We start from the raw sequence: 22,052 nt of genomic DNA, 5'->3' as shown, positions 1-22,052 counted from the left end.
TTCACATTATTTTTCTCATGTTTGATTAATACTCTTGTGAAAAAATATCGATAAAACCGGTTCAAATTCTCATTTGCGGGACATTTCAACCTTTGAAAATGGCAACCAAGACAAGTTAAGCTTTCATTCCTAAAACGAGGCCACCTCCATTGGCAAATGATTGGGCACGTTTCTTTGCAGGATCGTGATGCAATGCCCCCTTATTTCTTTGTCACTACTCAAACCTTTTTGCTTTGTTTTGTATTATCGCAAGGATTATTAATTATCTCCACTAAACCAACCACTTAATCAAACCGGATTCTAATGGCCGTCCGTTTGATTCACCGTTTACTTTGACTAAAAGTCACTGCAACCCATGACGTGTCTCGCCCTCGTTGGCTCCCCACTATGCCGGTTTATTAAGAGCTTTCTATCAGTTTCCTTTATAAAGGTCGAGTGCACGCTCTTGGGTCCTCCGTGTGCAATGGTCTGTCGTCATTGACCACAACCTGGGGCCAAAGCGACGCGCCATGGCTCGAACCTGGCTTCACCGAACCTCTTCCCTTCTAATTGTCTGTTCCGTACTCTGGTTCCATCTAGCCACCGTCGATGCAAAACATCATAACCGACGGCCGATGGTCCTCCCTCTACATCAATCATCACGCAATCATTCCCTGCACCGACACGTGGACAATCTCCGCCGTCATCTCCAGCAGTCGGAGTTCTCTCCTTCCATTCCAAACGCTCGGATGAGACTCTATGATGATCTCCTTTCCAACGGGTATATATTCTGTAAAAAAGGTTCCAATTTTTTTTTCTTTTGAATTTTCGAAATATTGAGGATTTTCTTTTTGGTAATTTGCAGTTACTATACGACTCGGCTATGGATAGGGACGCCGCCTCAGGAATTCGCGCTCATCGTCGATACCGGAAGTACTGTAACTTACGTTCCTTGCTCCAGTTGTGCACAGTGCGGCAAGCATCAGGTTCGGTCCCTTCTTATCAAGTTCGTGCATTTCAGCTCTTCCGTTTTTAATTGTTATTAATGAATTTGAAATTGACGCCATTATTTAAAGTGAGATTGCGGTTTTTAACTTTATCAAATTGAAATTAGTGGGTAATTAGCTTAGTAGAATTTTGAAGTAACAGAGGAGTTAAATGGCGATTTAGATTCTTAGCTTTTACCATTACGAGAAAGTGAGGTATGCTTGGCTACTAGATTTAAGTTTTGTTCTAATTTCTTGATTTCTTAAATCTGTGACTGTTAGAAAATAGAAATATATCAGGGGAAACTGGTGATTTTGTGGCAATATTAATCTCTTATTGGAATCCAGGATCCAAGGTTCCAACCGGATTTGTCTAGCACTTATCAACCTGTAAAATGCAATCCGAGTTGTAATTGTGATGATGAGCAAAAGCAATGCACATATGATAGACGGTATGCTGAGATGAGTTCCAGCAGTGGGGTGCTTGGAGAGGATGTTGTTTCTTTTGGGAATGAAAGTGAACTTGTGCCTCAGCGTGCTGTTTTTGGTTGTGAAAATATGGAAACAGGTGATCTTTACAGCCAACGAGCTGATGGTATAATGGGTTTGGGTCGTGGGCGGCTAAGTATTGTGGATCAACTTGTTGATAAGAGTGTTATTGGTGATTCATTTTCTTTGTGTTATGGTGGGATGGATGTTGGTGGGGGTGCAATGGTTCTTGGAAATATCACTCCTCCCCCTGATATGGTCTTCTCCCATTCGGACCCTTTCCGTAGGTATACTTCTTTCAAAGGATCATATTTGTGGATGCATTTTTCCTAAGAATGCATCTGGTTCGTCTTACACATTCACTGTAGCTTTTGAATGTCAACAGCCCTTACTACAACATTGAGCTTAAGGAAATGCATGTTGCTGGAAAGCCATTGAAGTTACACCCTGGGATCTTTGATGGAAGGCATGGAACAGTCCTGGACAGTGGAACAACATATGCTTACCTTCCAAAAGCTGCATTTGTTGCATTTAGGGATGCTGTAAGATCTAATAGCTTTGAGTTTCATGCTAATTTTAGATTTTTGCTAGCCAGGTTCTCATTGTCTTTTCTACAATTGTTATGCTGTTCTTTCTCCTATGATACTTTACTATTTTTTTTTCAGAAGCCAGAATTATTAATTGAGGCATAGAAAAAGTTTTTGATTTTGCATATGATGATTAAAAGATGTGCTTTTGTTGCATTTAATGTGCCCTAATGGATGAATGACTGCTCATGTTGTCATTTATTGTAACGTATATTACTTTGAGAGAATTAGTTAGAAATTTATGCAGTTAGGTATTATATTACAAGGCAACTATGAAGGAAACTGAGTATTGATACATCTTTTACATATCTGGGTAACAATGTTACTTAAACTAGTTGTTCTTTATGAAAACTGCTTTATTACTTTCCAAGCACTTGGAGGTGCTGCTTCTTAAATATTGGTACTATGCTTTAGTTATCCAATTTCTGGAACTTGTCATTTTATAAAACCTGCTTCCTTAGGAAGTTTGAAGCATGTCTGTTCTGCATGGTTCTTATCCTTCAACAGATACGGAGTCCATTTCCATCATTATTATCTGGACAACAGTAATGGCACTTTGACAGGAACTAAATTACTAGTAAAATATTAACTGTTATACAGTACAATATTATAATTGACTTATAGCAATTTGCATTTGGTAAGTTATTGTGAAAGCCTTTGAATGAAATTAACATGTTTATGACAACTATGATTATTGGGTTTGATTTCTGTGGTTTAGCCGTTTAGGATTTAGTATTCTGAACCGTTGCTTGGTCTGTGGCCCCATTTTTTGAAAATTATGGCTTCAACCACAGCATCAAGAGTTCATTATGGCTGCAACCATGATTAATATCTTTCATCAGAAAATACTTAATGTTGGTGTTTGTTCTTGACTTGCTGCAACTCAAACTATTCTGGCAGTTTAATTTTAATTGTCTTTAAGTTTTATTTTTGTTTTAGTTTAAACTTTATTAACATAATATCAGCATCTATTTTCGTGCATGCTAATGTTTGGAACTGTTCTTCATGGTTATTTGGCTATTTCAATGCAGATCATAAGGGAAGTTCATTTTCTCAAAAGGGTCCATGGTCCTGATCCAAATTATGATGATATCTGTTTTTCCAGTGCTGGAAGGTGTTGCCAATAACTTTTTCATTTTATATGAAAGCTGATACTTGTTGTCTTGAGTCCATCTTAATGGTTTTTCTTGAAACGTGATACAGGGATTTTTCGCAACTAGCAAAAATTTTCCCAGAGGTTGAGATGGTATTTAACAATGGAAAGAAGTTATTGCTGTCTCCAGAAAACTACCTGTTCCGGGTAATTAACCTTTTTTGAACTTTGCATTCTTGAAGAGCAAAATGGGTCCTTGATTGGTGGCAAAGCTAATTTAAGTGGTTATAAAACATTTTTGCATCATCTATTTTCTGTGCTAATTCTTCAAACAACGTTCTGACACATATATCCTCTGTCTCTTAATGGGATGCTTTTTAGCATACAAAGGTTAGTGGTGCATATTGCTTGGGAATTTTCCAAAATGCAGAAGCGACTACTCTTTTAGGAGGTATGTTGCATCATTTGCTTAACACAAAGCCTTCTCTCCCTCAATGTGTGTGCATGAATGTGCGTGTGTAGCATATGCCTACCATATATTTTTGAAAAATGAATGCCAAAAATCTAAAGTTCTTTCTGTATACTATGGTCCAGTCCAACTCAATATATCATGTTTGTTTAGATGACTGCAGTAATAATCTCTTAACTTTTGTTTGTTTGAGGCAGGCATTGTCGTCCGTAACACCTTAGTCACTTATGATCGGGGTAATGACAGGATAGGCTTTTGGAAAACTAATTGTTCTGAGCTATGGAGGAGAGTGCAGTTCCCTGGTGCGCCTGCGCCAGCTCCTTTAGTCTCCCAAAGCAAGGATACAAACATGGAAATTCCTCCGGCACTAGCCCCAAGTGGGTTGCCACCAAATGTTCTTCCAGGTGCACTGCTTAAGCATAAAAATCTCCCGTAGATTTAAAAGGAGGCTTATAGTTCCTGATAAAAAGCATACATGCAACCCCTGGTATGTGTGTGTGTGTTTATATATATCTGGTTTTATATACTAGTCAGATACTCACAGCTTATGCATTTAAAGCTTATTATTGTTAAGATGGCCTAATTTCATACCATATCCTTTTGGTATAATCTTGTTTACGCTATAATTATCATTTTCTGCTCACAAAATGGGCTTGCTGGTTGCTTTACACATTTAAGGTTTGCACCACGTGGTGCTTATTTCATTTTCTGTGGGTCTGTCATTAAGTATGATGATAAGCTTAGTTGTCTTTTTGATTTCTGAGTGATAATGATGCATGCATTTATACAAATGGATGGTGTAAAGTGTAAATTCTCTCTGATGAATATTGTCTCCCCCCACATGATAATCAGGTTCATTTCGTATTGGATTTATAACATTTGATATGTCAATTAGCGCAAATGATTCCAACTTGAAGCCCAACTTCAAGGAGCTTGCAGACTTAATTTCCCAGGAACTGGAAGTTGATAAATCACAGGTGCAGTTTAATTACTTACCTTGACTTTAACTAAGTCTTTTTAGCCTTGTGGGAATTAGATTTGAGGTTGTACATTGGACTGCTTTTGAAATTTTTTTTATTGATTCATTTTTTGAGGAAGAACCATCTTATTTGGTCATTGGTGCAATGTAATCTGAATCAGATTTTAACTAATGATAACATATAGTTGGAACCATTGGTAGAATTTCATGGCTTTTCTCAAATCATGTAATTTGCAGATTTAACTAGAGGTGTCCACCTGCCAGTTGGCCCGCTAGCCCACCCAAATTTTGGGTGGGCTTGTATACCTATAGGTTGGGATGGGCCTAGAAAAAAAGCCTAGGCCCGATAAAAGTTCCAGCTGGATCTAATTAAAGATTTCTGGGCCCTAGTTAAGATTTTATGTATAAAGCTTAGCTTCAAGCCATGGACATCTCTATTTTTAACTCGAGCTTAGAAATTAATTATGCTTGCACTATGATTATTTGTGGTTTTTTTCTTCTATTTTGTGGGGACTGGGGAGGGGACATATGGTGGTGACCGTTATATGCACTTATCTTGTAGCCCAACCATTACCTCCCATAGTATCGTTTTAGAATTATAGGTGTATCTGTTAGTGTAACTAGTATCTCTTCATATTGCTTTGTGTTTGACAGTTATGAATTAGCCTTATCTGGTTCACCAGTACTTACGCGATTGTTTTGATTCATCAGGTTCGCCTGTTGAACGTCACTTCCAAAGGAAATGATTTCCTTGTTAGATGGGGCATTTTTCCAGCTGCATCTGCCAATTATATTTCTAATACGACTGCACTGGTATTATCGCTACTGTGAAGTCTGTGATACTAATATTTGCATATTCAACTTATTCTTTACCTATCTATTTACCACAGTATTGAACTGAATCTTATTTTCCTTTATTATGCGCAGAGCATCATTCTGCGCTTAAGGGATCATCGAATGCAGTTTCCTGAGAGATTTGGAAATTATAAGTTGGTTGAATGGAATGCTGAACCTCAAAGGAAGATGTATGTTCTTTTTTGCTTTCCGCTTATTTTAATTCCTTTTATGCTACTAGGGTGGATTTAATTGGCTACTATTATTGTGATGAACATATCTTTGGAGCATTTTGGACAATGAAGGAACCCTAAAGTCTAGCCTACTTATTGCAGATGAAAATAATAAGTAATACTTGTGCTAGAGATAAGATATGGAATTCTGAGTCCCACTCAAAGACCTGGAGGAAAATCTATCATTTTTTTAACCCCCAACACTAATACCATTGTATCTTGAAGTATTGGCTGCGTGGAGACCTGGGTCAAATGATCCTATTTGTCTTAGTTGGATTGCCTACTTTTTTCATCTTGCCTTCCTTTTTTTTTTTCTGGGGACTTGTAGGCCAAATGTTGTCTGCTTTTTGGTGCATTTAGAGTGTCTCATGTTTACCGGTAGTTATGTGAAAGTAGTTATGAAAGTAAAGATTAATAAAGTATACAAATAAAGAACGAAATATGTACTGTCTTATGATTGCTGTGTTGATTAAGGTCACAATTGAAGGGATGGGATTGGAAAGCCAGAATGTGATTGGTCATTAGAAAGATGGGAGTGAGTTGGCAATAGAGTAGTTGTGGATGGTCCTGGTGGAGTGAAGGGCCAACTGATTAGCACTTATTTTGCAGCCCAGCATATGGTAATTAGGATGGTTGCAAGGGCACATGATGCAGCAATGGGCCTCTTTGTTTAGATTATTGTAATAGACCATGATATTTTCCGTAGTATCTATTACCTCGCTACAAGTTAGGGTCTTTTTACCCCAAGGTCAAGGTTCAGTTTTAGGACTTTGTTTACTATGAAGCTATTTTACTTGAACTCAGATAGGTGTGTGACATGGGTAGTTGGGTGCAGTAAAATTTTTATAAAATTTCACATTGAGACTGATTTATAGGGTCTCAAAACTCATGTCCATGTGACTGATTTATAGTTGTCTAACCTGGGTCAAATGCAATTACATCAGAACAAAGAATCCTATGGATTTTAGAGTACACTTCCAACTTCCCTGTTTTTGTTGGTCTGAGGACATTCTTTCCTAGGCTGTGTATATTACTACTATCTTTTCCCATCATCTTGAACTGGTTTAGCTCAGAAATAACATTTGGGTTCCTACTGGTGCTTCGCAGGACATGGTGGCAACATCACTTTCTGGCACTGGCTCTTGGATTTGTAACTACTCTGATTCTTGGTTTGTCAGCTATTGGGATATGGTTGGTTCATCGACGCAGACAACAGGCAATCAGTGCATATGAACCTGTTGGTGCTCCTACTCCGGAGCAAGAGCTTCAGCCTCTTCAATCTTAAATTTTCGTCCGTCTGCTGCATAGTTTACTTGTATACTATTTTATAATCTTGCACAGAATACATGCTTTTGGAGCTCACAAAATGATGATGGTGGTGGATCCATGCCAGATCAGTATGAGGAGATACATATGCAATCCCTCTGTTGTACAATTTTTATTTTCCATTTTTAAGAAAAAAGAAAACCAATAGTGCAAATAGATAATTGGACTAGATCATATTTTTGACTGTCATATGTGGAAACAAGTCTCTCAGATCAAGTAATACAAGACCCATTTGAGGAATGAAATTATTATAGTCATTCTTCTCTATCTTTTCCCCAGTCTTGAGTATTGGAAACATGCGGTTTCTATCATTCCATCGTGTCGTGGGCAGTGCAGTATGTATAGTATCACATTTACCCACATTTCATTGGTGGCCTTCAACCCCAAGCTCTGATGGTTCCAGCGTAGAGAAAGTAAACCCCATTGCTCTGGCATTCTAGACTGATTGTGAGGATGCTAACGCTGTGTTCCTGGCCCTGATTACAGTCGAAGGTGATTGCTCGTTGATAAAGACCTCACAACCCCTACAATTTGGGTGTGGCAACTGAGGAAATCGTCTAAAGTGGGAAAATACACACCCAAGCAGAGTACAGTGGTCCTGTCAAGCTTAATTCTCCAATAATGTGAACCGAATGGTGGAAAAGGTTAGAGATAACAAGAGTAAGGAAGACAATCGAGTTTTTGGGAGTGAAAATTACGGTCTTCTTTCAAATTATTGGTGTATTCTTAGTAAGAGACGAGTAATTTCCATTTTCTGACCTTCCTCACCACCTGCTTGGGTGCTTGGCGAGGATGATTTTACACTCAAATGTAACCCATAAGTTCTGGCTGGCTGCCTCTAAGATGATCTTGGTAGCAGAAGGAGAAGGATTTCCTCGAATGGAGACGGAATCTAGCCCGTGAACTTATTCCTACCAGATTTCCACTTATGGAGATAATAATAGCTGATATTGACACTTTCTACTTTGCAGTATATTGTTGGAGGGTCATGTCCCAGAAGGCAGAAACCTCTAATGCGCTCTGGAACTTCAAAAACATGCCCACCATGTCATCTTGCTAAGGGTTATTACTCGAAGTTCGCATACAAGTGAGCAAAGGGTACGGCGATTGGTGGCAAACATTATGGTAGCGGCATAATGGGGTCTTTTTCGGCTAACTTGTTCTTCTTTTCCAGTTCTTGTACTGTTCAACATCGAACGTATCTGTCCTTGTAAGTTAAAGAAATTATGACATCTCACGGGCAAAGAAGACAATCTTTTTCTCCTTTCTGATCCACACTGACTCCCGAATAGACCATGGAACTTGGAAGGGAAGGGAGGGTGAAATGCTATTGTCTTCCTAGGTCCATTAAAAAAATTACTGCTACTACTTATTGGTTGGATTATGTACAGTTGATTTTAAGTATTATTAATTGCAAGAATCTGATCGATGACCATATGACCGGACAACTCATAAAAAATAAAGAGTAGAAATTAAAGGGCCAAACCCAAATTCTATTCTCCCGTTCCCCCATTAAATTAAATTCGTTGAGATGGTGCATTGGTGCTTTAGACCTTCAAGGCTCAAAGCCTTTTCCTGGCAAATGGTGACGAAATAATCATGCTAGGTGGCATGATATCAAGCGGCAATCATAAAGAAAAGGGCCAAAGGGGGACCGCCAGGGTCCAGGGACAAAACAAAGTGGCTGCTACATCCTACATTGCAAGTGAATAGGCTGCTTAGAGAATTACTAAACCAGTCAACCTCGAACCAAAAACCTATGTTGAACAAGGCGTCAACTCACGCATCTCTCAGCGCCACAAACTTAATTGAAGATCTTCAGCTTGTACATCATCGTTGAGTACAATTCAAGCCTGCCAAAGCTAGCTGGCCTTCGCTTTTAAGATCACGGCCATAATCAAGACCTTACAATTTACTGTTCTGAGTGTAGATCATCAAGTTAATCACATTTTTAGCACAAATTAACCATTAGTGAGTCATTGAGTTGTCAGAGACTACACAGCGTAATGAAATTTGAAATAATAGTAATTATGTAAATGATATAAAGATCAAATTAGATAATTACTAAGTACATGAAAAATTAATCAAATATATAGGGCATTCATAAACCAGCAGAAGGACACCAGTTATTATTCCTTTGATAGTGCAATATCTAAGACTTAAAAATACTTATTTAACAGGTAAATTTGACTTACATAAACCTTATTTATAGCTTAATAGAAACCTTTAATGGTTCCTCTTCCATGACTCTCAAATGTTTAGTCCCACGAGCAAACGTAGGCTTGCACAGTTTTTACTACATTGTTATGGGGAAAAGGAACAGGAATGCAAGTAGCTAGGAAACAATCTAAGGGCACTTGGGCTTACCCTTAGAGTTCTTCATGTCCCTGTAGCAGGGACACTCCTGCTTGTTCCCATATGTCCCAGATGGAACACACTTGCATTTCTTGCAGCAAATCCCGCAGTACTTCAAGCACCTGTCTTTTGCCCCTGCCTTTGAGCACCTCACCTTACACTTTGAGTCGCAGAAACCTTCCACAGACGAACCCAGAAACTCATCATTAGCATACTCAAAATAAAACCGATCAAAGATACCGAGTTTTTCCATTTGTTCACAATTAGCTTATCCATATTTCTTACCTGAACCGGCCATTGACACCTCAAAGAAAGAGGAGCTGAGAACAAGAGAAACAAGCAGGAAAGTCACCAAGATGAGCTTCATGATCTTTACGAAAAAAGTTTTTGTTATAAGCCCTAAAAATCAAAGAAAGTAGTAGTTTTTAACTCTTTTTTTATTTCTTTGTTGAAACCTAAGTAAAATATGAGAATGTTTTCCTATGAGAGTTGGCAATGGAATGAGCCGGGAGGGGCTTATTTATAGGGAGAAGGAGGAGTAGGTAAAAAGCAAGGAAGTTCTTTAAAACGATAAATTAAGTAACATCAACAGCAAATTACAGACTGTCGTGGGGATACTTGGGTTTGGTGGGGGTGGCATCTCCTAGTTGGTTGATGGCTTTAGCTACATTGCCTCTCCAGTAACAGGACTGAACTGTAAGGAACATCAAGTACCAATCAAAGCAACTCTTTTTAATTTTGGTTTCGTACCATTCTTTTATTTGGCCTTCCTCGACAACATTTAATGACACGAAAAGTTACTGGGTTGATTATTAAAACCATTACGTGAAGCTTAATTTCGCCTTCCCGTTCTTTCCTGCTTTTATCATTCTAAGTTTTGTCATCCAGTACCAGCTAGGGAAAGCAATCTCGATACAAACCAATTTAAAGTTTTTTTAACTTTAAAGTGAGGGGATCTTAATTAAACTTTTTATGTTTGTTTCTTGTCATTGTCATGTGAATCTCTTAATTTGCTACTTAATTTTAAGTAAAGCTTATAAATTAATTGTATCCCTTGGAAGAAGAATGCGTCGGAAATTTCCATTTGTTCCTATTAAATTACTCCAGTTTGCATGCAGAAGCAGTGAGCGTAGGTTTAAGGAGTGGGTAACGTCAAGTTAACGTAGAATGTGTCCTTTTGTTCATATAATCACTGTGAATGTGATGATGCACAAATCTATGTGGGACTCCACAAAACCTCTTAGAAATTAATGTGGCTGCCAGCATTTGCCAATTGTCACTGGGAAATGGTCTAAAGATAGATCTTTCTGATTTTTTGAAGTGATAGCGATCTTTGATTTGAAAAATGAAACATATCCAATGGGCTGTGAAATGTAACTAGTGTAATTCCTTGGAAGGAGTTATGCGGGTGGACACTGAACACTTTCCCTAGGTACGTACTTGCTTGGCTACCATGCATTCATGCCTTTAAGATTACTCTTGAATGTTCAATCCCGTTCTTTTCTTTTGAAACAATTTACTATTTTCCTTTTTTGGGGGCATGGGGGGTCGGAAGAAGACTCTGGAAAGTTAGAGAGAGAGAGAGAGAGAGAGGAAAGAAAGGAAAGAAGAAAACTATAATGTTGCTATCACTTTCCAGGAATGCGGTGCCATGAAAGGAGATGGTTGGCCCTGTACTTTGCCACCTAAAGCGTGCCATGTCACGTGGTCTGTTGGGATTCATCCGGAAACATGCGCCGAAGGACGAAATAGGTCAATGAGTGTGATGCCAAACTGTTTTTATTCATCTTCTACAAAAAGATTTGGCAACTTAATTGGGAGCAGGAATGAGATAGAGATTGGGTATAACGTATACCTATGCTATGTCTATTGACTCGTTCAATGATTCAATAATGTCACTGAACCTTGATTCGATCAGAAGCATTGAACGCATTGAATGCTCATGGCTGAGAAATAGGCATTCGGCAACTTGGAATCAAAGAGAGATGAAATCAGCCTGCCTTAGCTGAGTTGCGGCTGGAATAACGGGTTCAAGGTAGGTACAATTAAGAGGTGACCAGCCTACTCTAGCAGATAAGCACCAGGTTACAGCCACATATATCTGTAAAAAATCCCAGATGGTTCAAGTTAGGTAAATGACCCTGGATTGAAGATTATTGTTAACAAAACGACATTGAAAAAGGACTGGAAATTTCTTTATAAATAAGCCTTGAGCCTATAATAGAAGTATATACAGCTCAACTTTTCAGTGGCATGGTGGTCGAGCAATCTGCTCATTTGGTAATAAAAACAATGTCATATTGAATCTATCTAATGGCCATTCCAAGACGAAATAATACTAGTCTCTTGCCGTAAATTGTGACCAAGTGATTCTTCTCTCTCTGGAATAACTAAGGAAGGTAATATAAATGACGATGCTCTGCATTTGCATAATGCCTAATGGTTTCTTTTATGAGTTGTAATACAGTTGAACAGGATTAAAATCAGTTGTCTGAAAGCTGAATTAGAGAAGCAGAACTTTAAAAACATCACAGAGATGTCTGAAATCTGAATCAGTAGTGATAATTAATCTTCCTAATGGCATAAGTTTAGGTAACATCATTGTATTGGAATCAGAATTAAAGCAACATTCATCCAAAGAGCAAAAATTGTGTGGGCTTTGGATGGTTTAATACGTAAAAGGAAACCCCCTACCTAAACACTCCCAACACGGGAATTGATAGCTGTAAAGCCAAAGAACGTGCCCATCCTTTCAGCTTCATGTCAAATGAATGATCCACCTGCGCATGGAAATTGAAACCCACGGTTGTCCATGCAAACTTTTATGCTTTTGGACTGAGAAGTGAGAGTAATTTGAGCGGGTCCCAGTGTGAGCCTATTGCCCAGGAAAGTTTCTAGCATTCTAATACCATCTCAAACTTTCAATTTTAAAAAACAAATAAATAAAAAGATTATTAATCTCTACCCAAAAACACGAACTGAAAGTACTAGAAAAATAAATTACAATCGGAAGCAAAACGTAAGATCATGCAAAGCACATTTTCTTAGGTTGCTTACAAGAAAGGACAATATAAATTGATTGTCAGTCCAATCAATATCACGTCAACATAATTAATGTCATATTGGTATATAATCAACATCACATCAATAAGTCAAAGTACTACATATGTTAACATATTTAATGATAAATATTTAAGGAGATTTGAATTAAAATTAATAAATTAAAAATATATAAAAATTTACTTTACACAAATTATTATAAAAAATTAAATTCACTTTTTTTATAAAATACATAAAATATTAACATAATTTAACCTTACAAAAATTATACACTCAATCTCAAATCTTTTTCTAGTGGATTCAATTTGGGTACTAAAATAAGCCCAAATACTTACTTAAAAACACACACACACACATACAAAAAGCTTATCTAGGGACATGCAGATCTTAAATATAAAAAAAGAAAAGTTACCGTTTTAGTATTTTTCATTTTTAAAGATAGATAAGGGATAAGTTACTGGATAAAGGAAAAAAAAAAAGGTAAAACATAGGAAATATAGAAAGAGCCCAATCAGGGTAAGATACAAAATTTGGGCTAGCAACTCATTGTTTGGATTCAAGGGGATCTAAAGAAAAGAAAAGCCCATTAACTCAATCAATATATTGGGTCAGAAATTGGGCCGAATTCGTACGGCAAACTGTACTTTGAATGAGATGCAGCTCAGAAGCTCTGGTTCAAACTCTTTTCCACTCAACATTTTGACGTGAAATGTGGGGTTTGAATAAAGTGGGCGGTGAGGGAGATCGGTTTAAATCAGGAATTGAATGCACAACTAAAATTGGTTGCTGCTTAGTCTTCAAAGTTATCCAAAGTCAGATTCTAATCTTAACTTTTCTGACTTTTAATTGGCATCATTCACACCAAGGTCTCTAGTTCTGTAGTCACCTCGCTGGTACCACTAGATTAATAGTCGTGGTTTGGTGACATTAATCTCAAATATGCCGACAAGAAAAGATGTCAAAAAAGACTTAACAATTTAAGCCTAATCACTAAACCATATCCTACAATCATAATAACCCCACCATCTACCTAACTTAATCATCTCTTTTCTTGTATTGATCAGACATAAACTCTATTTACATGTTAAATTCAATACATTCAAAATAAGAGTAAAGTGATGAACTTGAACCTTATCTTTAGAAAATTTAATACTCTAAAAAAAAATTCTTTTATTTGTTCAATGATACTAATAATTAAAATGGATAGATTAAATATTTATAATCATAAGACGAAATACAAGATTGTAAGATAAGTTGCGTTTTGGCACTTGATTGTGTAAGAAGAGTTTCAATTTACCTTTCACTGTCTAACCTTACAAGCAACTTCAATAAATAAATCAAACTACTGCTCAATCTTAATCATACTGTCAACACGGAGTTAAGAGTAGAGATATGATTGCAACGAGATAATTTATTCTAAAAAGAAAAAAAAAATAGAAATTAGAAAGAATATATTGAGAAACAAAATTTTGGACAAGGGCAAGGTGAGACAACTGAAGTTTAAGAAAGGTCCCACACCCCAATGGCAAAGGTGGGCTGCCCAAAGCATTGTTTGTCTTGAAGCTTCGTAGCCTAGTTGCTTGCCTTGTTTCAGAGCTGAGATAACGATCAATGCAGACCAAAACAGACCCATGATTGGCACACTGAGATATTATTCAGGAAAGAAAATTCAACTTGTTTGGCAGAGAATCGGGAAACTCATGGATTTAGATGAGTTAGATAAACGTACTGATGAGATCTCGAGATGTTTTCTTATGAGTTGGCACATTTTGCGTTAGCAGATGCTGAAAATATGTCTTAACTTGCTCTTATGTGAAGCCTGTCTTTTTGACTTTGGTTGTTGGACCGCCATCCTAGTTAAGGTCGTTGGGTCTAGCTCTCAACAAATCCAGCGAAACTCACGCTCTGAGAGAATAAAGAGAAGGGAGAAAGAAAAAGACAGACTAAGCGAAAGATGGTTTGTTGATCTATCTAAGAATATTTTTCTTTTGTCCAAAAGATCTTGCCCGAGGGTCGATTTTTATTTTCTAGTTTATAGATCAAATTAAGGTTTTTTTTTGTAATTGAAAAAATAAGATCCCAAATTTATTTTTTAAACAGAGAATCATGCAGAGGCAGAGGGATGAGGTTAGTAAAAGCTTTTGCTCTTGCCTCTTAAAATTTTAAAATTTAATAATTCTTCTTTTTTTTTCAAATTTTATAATTTTATCCCTATAAATATTAAATTTTTGATTTTTATCTCTTAAACATCAAATTTTAATTTCATCATTAAAATTATGCATTAAGTAATAAATCAAATATTCGAATGCATTGATAAAATCAAGGTTACTTACTCAATTATGCAAAATATAATAGCAATATAACATGTTACTTACATGGATTGATATAGCATATGATTCTTCTTCGTTTACAAATCCCTCCTTGCCAGGTACTTGCTCCATTAATTTTCTTTTGTTCATGTCCCTATCTTATCCTCCAACCTCTAAATAATCTTTCTTTAGTTATTTTAGAGGTCTTTAAAGGTGTCATTAATGCAGGGTTTTTGAGACCTGCTGCTTAAAAACTGAGAATTTAATGTAGCATGATTGCAATTGATTTTCTCCATCAAATAATGCTCATTAAGTGCTGCTTTAGGCAATCATAACCAACAAGTTTCAGTGGGAGTCATTGGCTATGAGTCCAAATTTAAACAGCTGCATAATCTTTAATTAATGGTATGGGTCATCCCCATCATTGGTATAAATTGTTCATTAAACCCACCAAGTTGCAACTATAAAAAATATTTTAATTGTTATGGGTGAGAAATACAAAGGCAAGGGAAATATCATTCTTATTTCCATTTTTGGACAAAGAGAAGAAGAGCATACAAAAACTAGTACTAAACAAAAGCGAAAAGTTAGGCTCCCGTGATTGGCGATGTGATATGAGACGAATGGGGGGGAGGGAGGGGGGGGGGGGGGGGAAGGCTATGTGATGGCTGCATTTTAGAAAAAAGAGATATTGTAATTGGGTGCAACACTTTCGTTGTGTTGTCTATTCCAAAGAATAAATAAATTAAATGTTTGGGATAGCGGAAGTCATGCTAAGTATCTGCTCTGTCAAATCTATGCCGGTAGAGTAGAGGTGCCCCCCTATTCCATTTGAACATTTTTCACATTTAAGATCAGCTATTAATACAAATTCCAGGGACCATATTTGTTTGTTCAAATGTTCATTTTATCATAAGCTCTCTTCTCTCCACGTGCCTTTTCTCTAAGTCATTTGCATGGCAATTGGCGTAGATCACGGATTGAACAAAGCAAAAATAAATAGGAACAAGTGGTTGATGGGTATTTATTTTTTTTCTTGGATTGGAATTTAAATGTTAAATAGAGAATAATTAGTTGTTATTTGCTGCCTTATAGTTATGCATAACTTCCTTGATCCATAAAAAGTTTTCGAGATTTTGTTTTTCTCTTCTTAATAGGAATATAATCCGATTATTTGATGCACTTATATTAATTTTAGTACAAAACTAAAAAAAAAGGCTCCCATGTTAGTTTAATCTGAGGATTTTGTTTTTTTTAATCAAGACCTAATAAGAAAAAAGAAAAGAAGAAAGTGTTGTAATTACAACTTCTTGCAACATTATCACTCTCATCCCCGCACGCTTAGCACGCTCAGGATTGATTATTATTATCCCACTACCCCTGTTATTTTAATCATTGTTTGACCACACTTGACCGTTGCTAACGCCGGCGCTAGCCCCCAAGCAAATCCCTTCACTAGAACAGATTCGCCGTTTCATTTTCCGTCACGAGATAACATTTTGTCAGTCCCAAATAAAAACGACAAAAAATAAAAATAAAAATATTTTTATTTTATTTCATTTATTTTTTTTTTAAAAGGCAACGACAGCAGAATGTAACCTACCTCCTGGGATACAGTTTGCTTGTCCCGCGGGAATAGCCTGAGATATTAATTTATTAATTAATTACTTGCCTTTCATTAACAAAAAAAAAAAAACAATCAATTTCCTTCTTCTTAACGCCATTCTCTCTATCTTTTGTTTTATTTTATTTTTCTCAGTATCTTAAAGCTGCTTTTTTCAGTAAGCATTGTTCTCCCTGTTTCTTTCGTCTTCTCTCTTACACCTTAGTGTCTCTTGCGCGCTTTAAGACCACAAAGGGGAAGGAAGGAAGCTTAACGATAAGCTCTGTCGTTTCAGTTCAGTGACGGAGTCGAAGAAATGGAGAGAAAGCAGGGCTTTTTTTCGGTGGTGAGGGGGTTGTCTCCAAGTCGATCGCGACCCAAGAGTCCGGCGAGGAGTGCGTCACCAATGTCGAGCTTGCTGCGCCGTAGAAGGAGCAACAACCACCATGTGTCGCAGCCGGAGCCGTTGATTTTTAGGTCTGGGAGCTTTAGGCCGGCGGAGGCTTTGTCGCCGTTGAAAGAAGGGCCCGATCCGGATGGAACGGACGGTGGAGATTCGAGGATGGAAGGTAGGTGGGCCCAGTGGATGAAGGGTCAGCTGGCACGCGCTCCTTCTGTTTCGACTTCAACGTGTAAGCGGTCCGATCTGAGGTTGTTGCTTGGAGTCTTGGGTGCGCCGCTGGCGCCGGTGCACGTTAGCACTTTGGAGCCTTTGCCTCACCTCAGCATTAAAGATACCCCAATTGTTAGTCCCTGTTTATCTTTCTTTCTTTTTCTTTTTTCGAATGCTGCATTTAATTGGTTGCTTTAAAAGCTCTAGTATTTTCTTTTATCAGGTGGAATTTTCTGTTGTTAAATAAATTTTTACTGAAAGTACTGGAATTTGGGTTGTCAAAAATCTTTTGCTAAGATTCTATTGTGGGGTTTGACTTCTCCTTTCATCCCAAGGATGGGAAAGAGAACACTAAATGAATTCAAGCTATAGTTAAAAATGTGCATCTTGATAGTTAAATGAGATGGCTTTATCTACCCAGAAGATAAGGGCTGATTCTGGCGATGTGTTTGATTTGCTATTTACTTTCAGTAGTTTATAGATGAAGGGGGTGAAAAGAGGTGTGATTTTTAATGGGATTATAGTCGGGTTGCTTATTAAAGTTTTAAGCTTTTCTGTGTTCTACTTAGTTTTCAATCTGGATCAGGTTTTTTAGCATCTCTCAGGTGATCTTTATTGGGAGAAATAAAGCTAAACGGACGAATTTGTTCAGTATAGTTTTTTTTTTAGGGCTCGGCATTTCCTAGAAGGAGCTCTCTTTAACATGTTTCAGTTTATAATTTTGCAGGAATCTTCATCTGCTCAATACATATTACAGCAGTATACTGCTGCGTCAGGTGGGCAAAAGCTTCAAAACTCCATCCATAATGCTTATGCCATGGGAAGGGTGAGAATGATAGCTTCTGAGTTCGAGACGGCTAACAAGGTTACAAGGAACCGGAATTCTTCTAAAGCTGCAGAGTCAGGTGGGTTTGTCTTGTGGCAAATGAATCCGGACATGTGGTATGTGGAGCTTGCACTTGGAGGTAGCAAGGTTCATGCAGGGTGCAATGGCAAGCTTGTGTGGAGGCACACTCCTTGGCTTGGTGCACATGCAGCTAAAGGGCCTGTTAGACCACTGCGCCGTGCACTTCAGGTAAAGTTGCCTTTTCTCACATATTCACTGTATTTCATCTCAGATTATTCCTCATTATGCATAATCATTTACCCAACGATTTGAATCTGTATTCTTGTTGCAGGGTCTTGATCCAAGAACAACAGCAAGCATGTTTACGAATGCAAGATGCATTGGGGAAAAGAAGATAAATGGGGAGGACTGCTTTATCCTCAAGCTGTGTGCAGATCCTGCAACATTGAAGGCCAGGAGTGAAGGACCCGCTGAGATCATAAGACATGTTTTATTTGGCTACTTCAGCCAGAAAACTGGACTCCTTGTGCACTTGGAAGACTCACATTTGACTAGAATTCAGAACAATGGGGGTGATGCTGTCTACTGGGAGACTACAATCAATTCATTCCTTGAGGATTACAGGCCTGTTGAGGGAATAATGATTGCTCACTCAGGTCGCTCTGTAGTGACCCTTTTCCGCTTTGGTGATACTGCAATGAGCCACACGAGGACCAGGATGGAAGAAGCATGGGCAATTGAAGAAGTGGCATTCAATGTCCCGGGCTTGTCAATGGACTGTTTCATTCCCCCAGCTGAAATAAGATTGGCTTCAATTAGTGAAGCCTGTGAGTTCTCTCAAGGTCCAAGGGTAAAAACTACTGTGGCTACTGCACCATATCGAGCCAAAGTTAATACACTAGATAAAAGCTCATGACCCAGGTGGTAACAATTCAATCTGAAGAGGGATATTAAAGAAAAGGGGTTTTGGCTAAGTATTACACAACTTGACTAGATGTAATAGTTTTACTTGACTAACTAATTAGAAGGTAAAGACGGGATTCTAGTTGTCTATGAGAATTTTGTATTGGATCAATGTCTCTTTGAATTTGTAAATAGAGCACAATGATCGTAATATTTTCGCAGGTTAATACCAATGTAGTTTTTATCCCCCAAAGGAATGCCATTGTGGAATCAGGACTTGCTTTTTCCTGGATGATTGTCTCACTGCTCCCAAAGATTTCTTTCTCACATTTGTCCAAGATCGTTTCTCCTTATGCTCTCAAGACCTCTCTTCTAAAGAAGGAATTTAGCCACAGTAGCTTATTTAACTATGCAGAAAGGCAAACGCCTTATGGGTGAATACCGCGGTTACTGAATTTTAGCTGGATAGAAATCTGGTTCTTGAGGAGGAATTTGATAAAGGGATAAGGGAGTTAGTAGTTTCTATGCGTGAGGTCGTCCAAAAACTTGCTAAACCTCTTGTTTTCGTGCACACTGCTAACGTAGTGGAATTTTTTGGGCCATAGGGCGAGCGTGGTGGAATGTGGTCAACAATGGCAGGGCCGAAGCTTCGCTTTCCATCACATATTTCTAATTAACAAGGTGTAAAGTACAACAAGTAAGTACTTCAAAAGTAATTTATACCACACGATAGTGGGCAACAAAACATTGCAAGTTGCCTGAGAACTGAAATCTCTTATGGCTGTTTATAGTAGTTGAATTGTCCAATGAACAACTTTGAATCCTCTTTCCCGATCCTTCATTTCATGAAAACACAAACCTTGGAGGCTAAATCGGTTCAAAGTTGAGAAAGAAGTTCAAGCACGGTTGTCCGTGGCCTGCATACAGCTTGCAAGGGCTGAGCCTTGGGCATGGTGAATCCTGTTCCAGCCCTCATATCAACCATGTTATCACCAACCCTCGACCACTCAAAGCACTGAATCAATGACCCCAGTGTTAATCCAACTATTCTCAGCCCCAGGCCCTCTCCTGGACAACCCCTCCTCCCCGACCCAAATGGCATCCACTTGAATCCGTCTCTTGCGCCCTCTACTCCGTCAAACCTCTCAGGCTTGAATCTTGCTGGGTCCTCCCAAATGCTGGGATCGTTCTGTATGGCCCATGCATTGACCAATAGCATCGTGCCACTTGGAACTCGGAAACCCTCTACAATGCATTCCTCTGATGATTCATGAGGTACTAGCAATGGAACTGGTGGGTACATTCTCAAAGTTTCACTGATGATGCTGCGGAGATAAGGAAGTTGTGCCAGGTCGGACTCATCAATTAGATGCTCGTGTCCCACAGTGTTGACGATTTCAATTTGAGCCTTTTTAAGGACTTCCGGGTTGTTAAGCAAAAGTGAAAGCGCCCACTCCATAGTATTGATTGAAGTTTCTGTCCCCGCCATCAATAGAATCTATCCGAAAATTATGAGGTCATAGTATGTTAATAAATCAGTAAAGAAATATATTGTATTACTAATATTTACCAATAAGCAAAAGAAGAAAGAAGGGAACAGAGATCTTACAAGCATGAGGCCTCTAATGATCTCATCTGTGTAATACTCGGATTCTGATTCTTGCAGTGACAACAAAATCTCAATCATGGTCTTCTTCCTCTCTCCATCAGGATCACTCCTCATTTTTCTTCTATGCTGTTCTATCAGATCTTGCATAAATTTATCTCTCTTTTTTCCACACTCCATCAACTTCCTCTCCAGCTTCCTGGACTTAAGCCACGGTAAGAAGTCTCCAATATTTGTTGCTGAACTCAACTCCAGTGCCTCCACTTGAATCTCTCGAAACCTTCTTGCTTCCTCCATATCTTCCACGTTCTCGCAGCCATAATACCTTTTTCCTGCTATCATCCTCATCATCACATTGAATGTCAACTCAAAGAATGCTCTCCTTAATTCAACCGGTTCATCTGGATGGCCTGACAGGTTTCTCATCAATGACTTTACCTCATCCATGCGTATGCCTGATAGCAATTGGAGGCGGTTAGTTGACAAAATCTCGATGGATGCTATTCGTCTGAGGTTTCGCCAGTGATCACCATACGGAGCCCAAGAGAGGGCGGTGTAGTTGTAAGCCAAGTGTTTTGCAATGAGCAAGCGGGGGCGATTGGCGAAAATGATGTCGTTCTTGGTGAAGCATTCTTCTGCAGCAGACGGTGATGAGACAACGAGGACCGGACGTGAACCGAATTTGAAGAACAGTATGGGGCCATTCCGATTTGCAATCTTCGACAGAGTCCTGTAGAGGGGTTTTTTCAGGAGGTAGAGATGGCCAATGATGGGTAGACAGGGAAAAGGACTTGGAGGAAGGTTATGAATTCTGTTTAGGAAGTGCTTTGTGAAAACATACAAGGCTAAGAATATAGGTAGGTAGAGACACCAGCTTGCCATGGAAATTTATCAAGCTTCAAAGCTGTAGCATGCTCTGTTTCATAAAATAGGCAAAACCTTACTTTTATTATCCAACTTATTTTTTTCCTCCTCTTATCCTCCTCTGAAGAACATCGAATGGGGAATCTAGAAACAGTGGATGAAGACAATGACTGGCAGACAACAAACATGAAAACGGGGAATTACATATGAATTTTTTTTGGTGTAGTGGTAATTGGAAGGTGATAAGAACAAGAGTGGGTGAAACAAACCAACCTGTAAAGGTGAAATAGAAAATTAAGCAGAAACACGTCAGATTGTTGCATTCTTCATTTTTTTATTTGAACCTTTTACAACTCAAGCTTAGCCACTGTTCAGAGGTAATTCCATCTTTCTTTTCAAGTGGCCTGCAAGCAAATCCGATATGCAGTAGCACAAATATTGCTCTTATCACACTAACAGGGAAGGTTGGAAATTGTGAAAATTCCTACAACATGCTTCAGACCGTGGCTTTCCAGTTGTTGAAATACCAAGACTTTGTTTCTCAGTTAACATCTACTAAAAGTTACCCAACCAATAAACAAATATGCTGATCTGGTCGAGAGGATTATGATGATATCACGTGTTTATGAACAAAGTATTCCTCCATTTCTGTTTTTTACATTTACAGAGATAAAGATAAAACTTTTGATTCTGATGCCTTTTATATTTAACTTTTTTTAAAAAAAATTTACGCTACTTAAATGGATCTATGCCCTCCAAAAGGAAAGTGGAAGCAGCTCTATTTTGAAATCAAATTAAATAAAATGGACTCTGCTTCATGCCTCATTCGTTTGAATCACTTATACAAAGCTTTTGACTCATTAACAATTAGATGCCTCAGATATCCCACTTCAGTATACTGTTTAAAAGAATAGAAA

General features: G+C 38.2%; 4 protein-coding genes across 4 annotated transcripts; 2 read left to right on the top strand and 2 right to left on the bottom strand.

Annotated features, from left to right (window-relative positions):
- Window positions 1-424: 424 nt before the first annotated feature.
- On the top strand, window positions 425-7,234 carry LOC18592022 (aspartic proteinase 36-like). Its single transcript, XM_018126063.2, has 12 exons — window positions 425-760; window positions 845-965; window positions 1,314-1,741; window positions 1,840-1,996; window positions 3,073-3,155; window positions 3,245-3,341; window positions 3,516-3,585; window positions 3,801-4,007; window positions 4,456-4,580; window positions 5,294-5,395; window positions 5,510-5,607; window positions 6,757-7,234. Exons 1-12 carry the CDS (start codon window positions 510-512, stop codon window positions 6,932-6,934), a joined length of 1,917 nt encoding a protein of 638 aa, XP_017981552.1. The 5' UTR covers window positions 425-509; the 3' UTR covers window positions 6,935-7,234.
- A 1,847-nt stretch (window positions 7,235-9,081) lies between these two features.
- LOC18592021 (peamaclein-like) lies at window positions 9,082-9,809 on the bottom strand. Its single transcript, XM_018126064.2, has 2 exons — window positions 9,616-9,809; window positions 9,082-9,507 (listed from the first exon to the last, which is right to left on the bottom strand). Exons 1-2 carry the CDS (start codon window positions 9,695-9,697, stop codon window positions 9,323-9,325), a joined length of 267 nt encoding a protein of 88 aa, XP_017981553.1. The 5' UTR covers window positions 9,698-9,809; the 3' UTR covers window positions 9,082-9,322.
- A 6,507-nt stretch (window positions 9,810-16,316) lies between these two features.
- LOC18592020 (uncharacterized) lies at window positions 16,317-18,918 on the top strand. The gene is made up of 3 exons (XM_007018494.3): window positions 16,317-17,047; window positions 17,643-17,990; window positions 18,094-18,918. The coding sequence occupies exons 1-3, from the start codon at window positions 16,619-16,621 to the stop codon at window positions 18,676-18,678; spliced, it is 1,362 nt and encodes a 453-aa protein (XP_007018556.2). The 5' UTR covers window positions 16,317-16,618; the 3' UTR covers window positions 18,679-18,918.
- Window positions 18,919-19,358: 440 nt separating this feature from the next.
- LOC18592019 (cytochrome P450 81Q32-like) lies at window positions 19,359-21,769 on the bottom strand. The gene is made up of 2 exons (XM_018125790.2): window positions 20,275-21,769; window positions 19,359-20,163 (listed from the first exon to the last, which is right to left on the bottom strand). Exons 1-2 carry the CDS (start codon window positions 21,151-21,153, stop codon window positions 19,543-19,545), a joined length of 1,500 nt encoding a protein of 499 aa, XP_017981279.1. The 5' UTR covers window positions 21,154-21,769; the 3' UTR covers window positions 19,359-19,542.
- Between the last annotated feature and the right edge of the window lie 283 nt (window positions 21,770-22,052).

This window comes from Theobroma cacao, chromosome 8 (genome assembly GCF_053813885.1).
Source record: "Theobroma cacao isolate CCN51 chromosome 8, ASM5381388v1, whole genome shotgun sequence".
Lineage (NCBI taxonomy): Eukaryota > Viridiplantae > Streptophyta > Magnoliopsida > Malvales > Malvaceae > Theobroma > Theobroma cacao.
The sequence above is the reverse complement of the archived record's forward strand: the minus strand, read 5'-3'. Positions and strand labels throughout refer to the sequence as shown.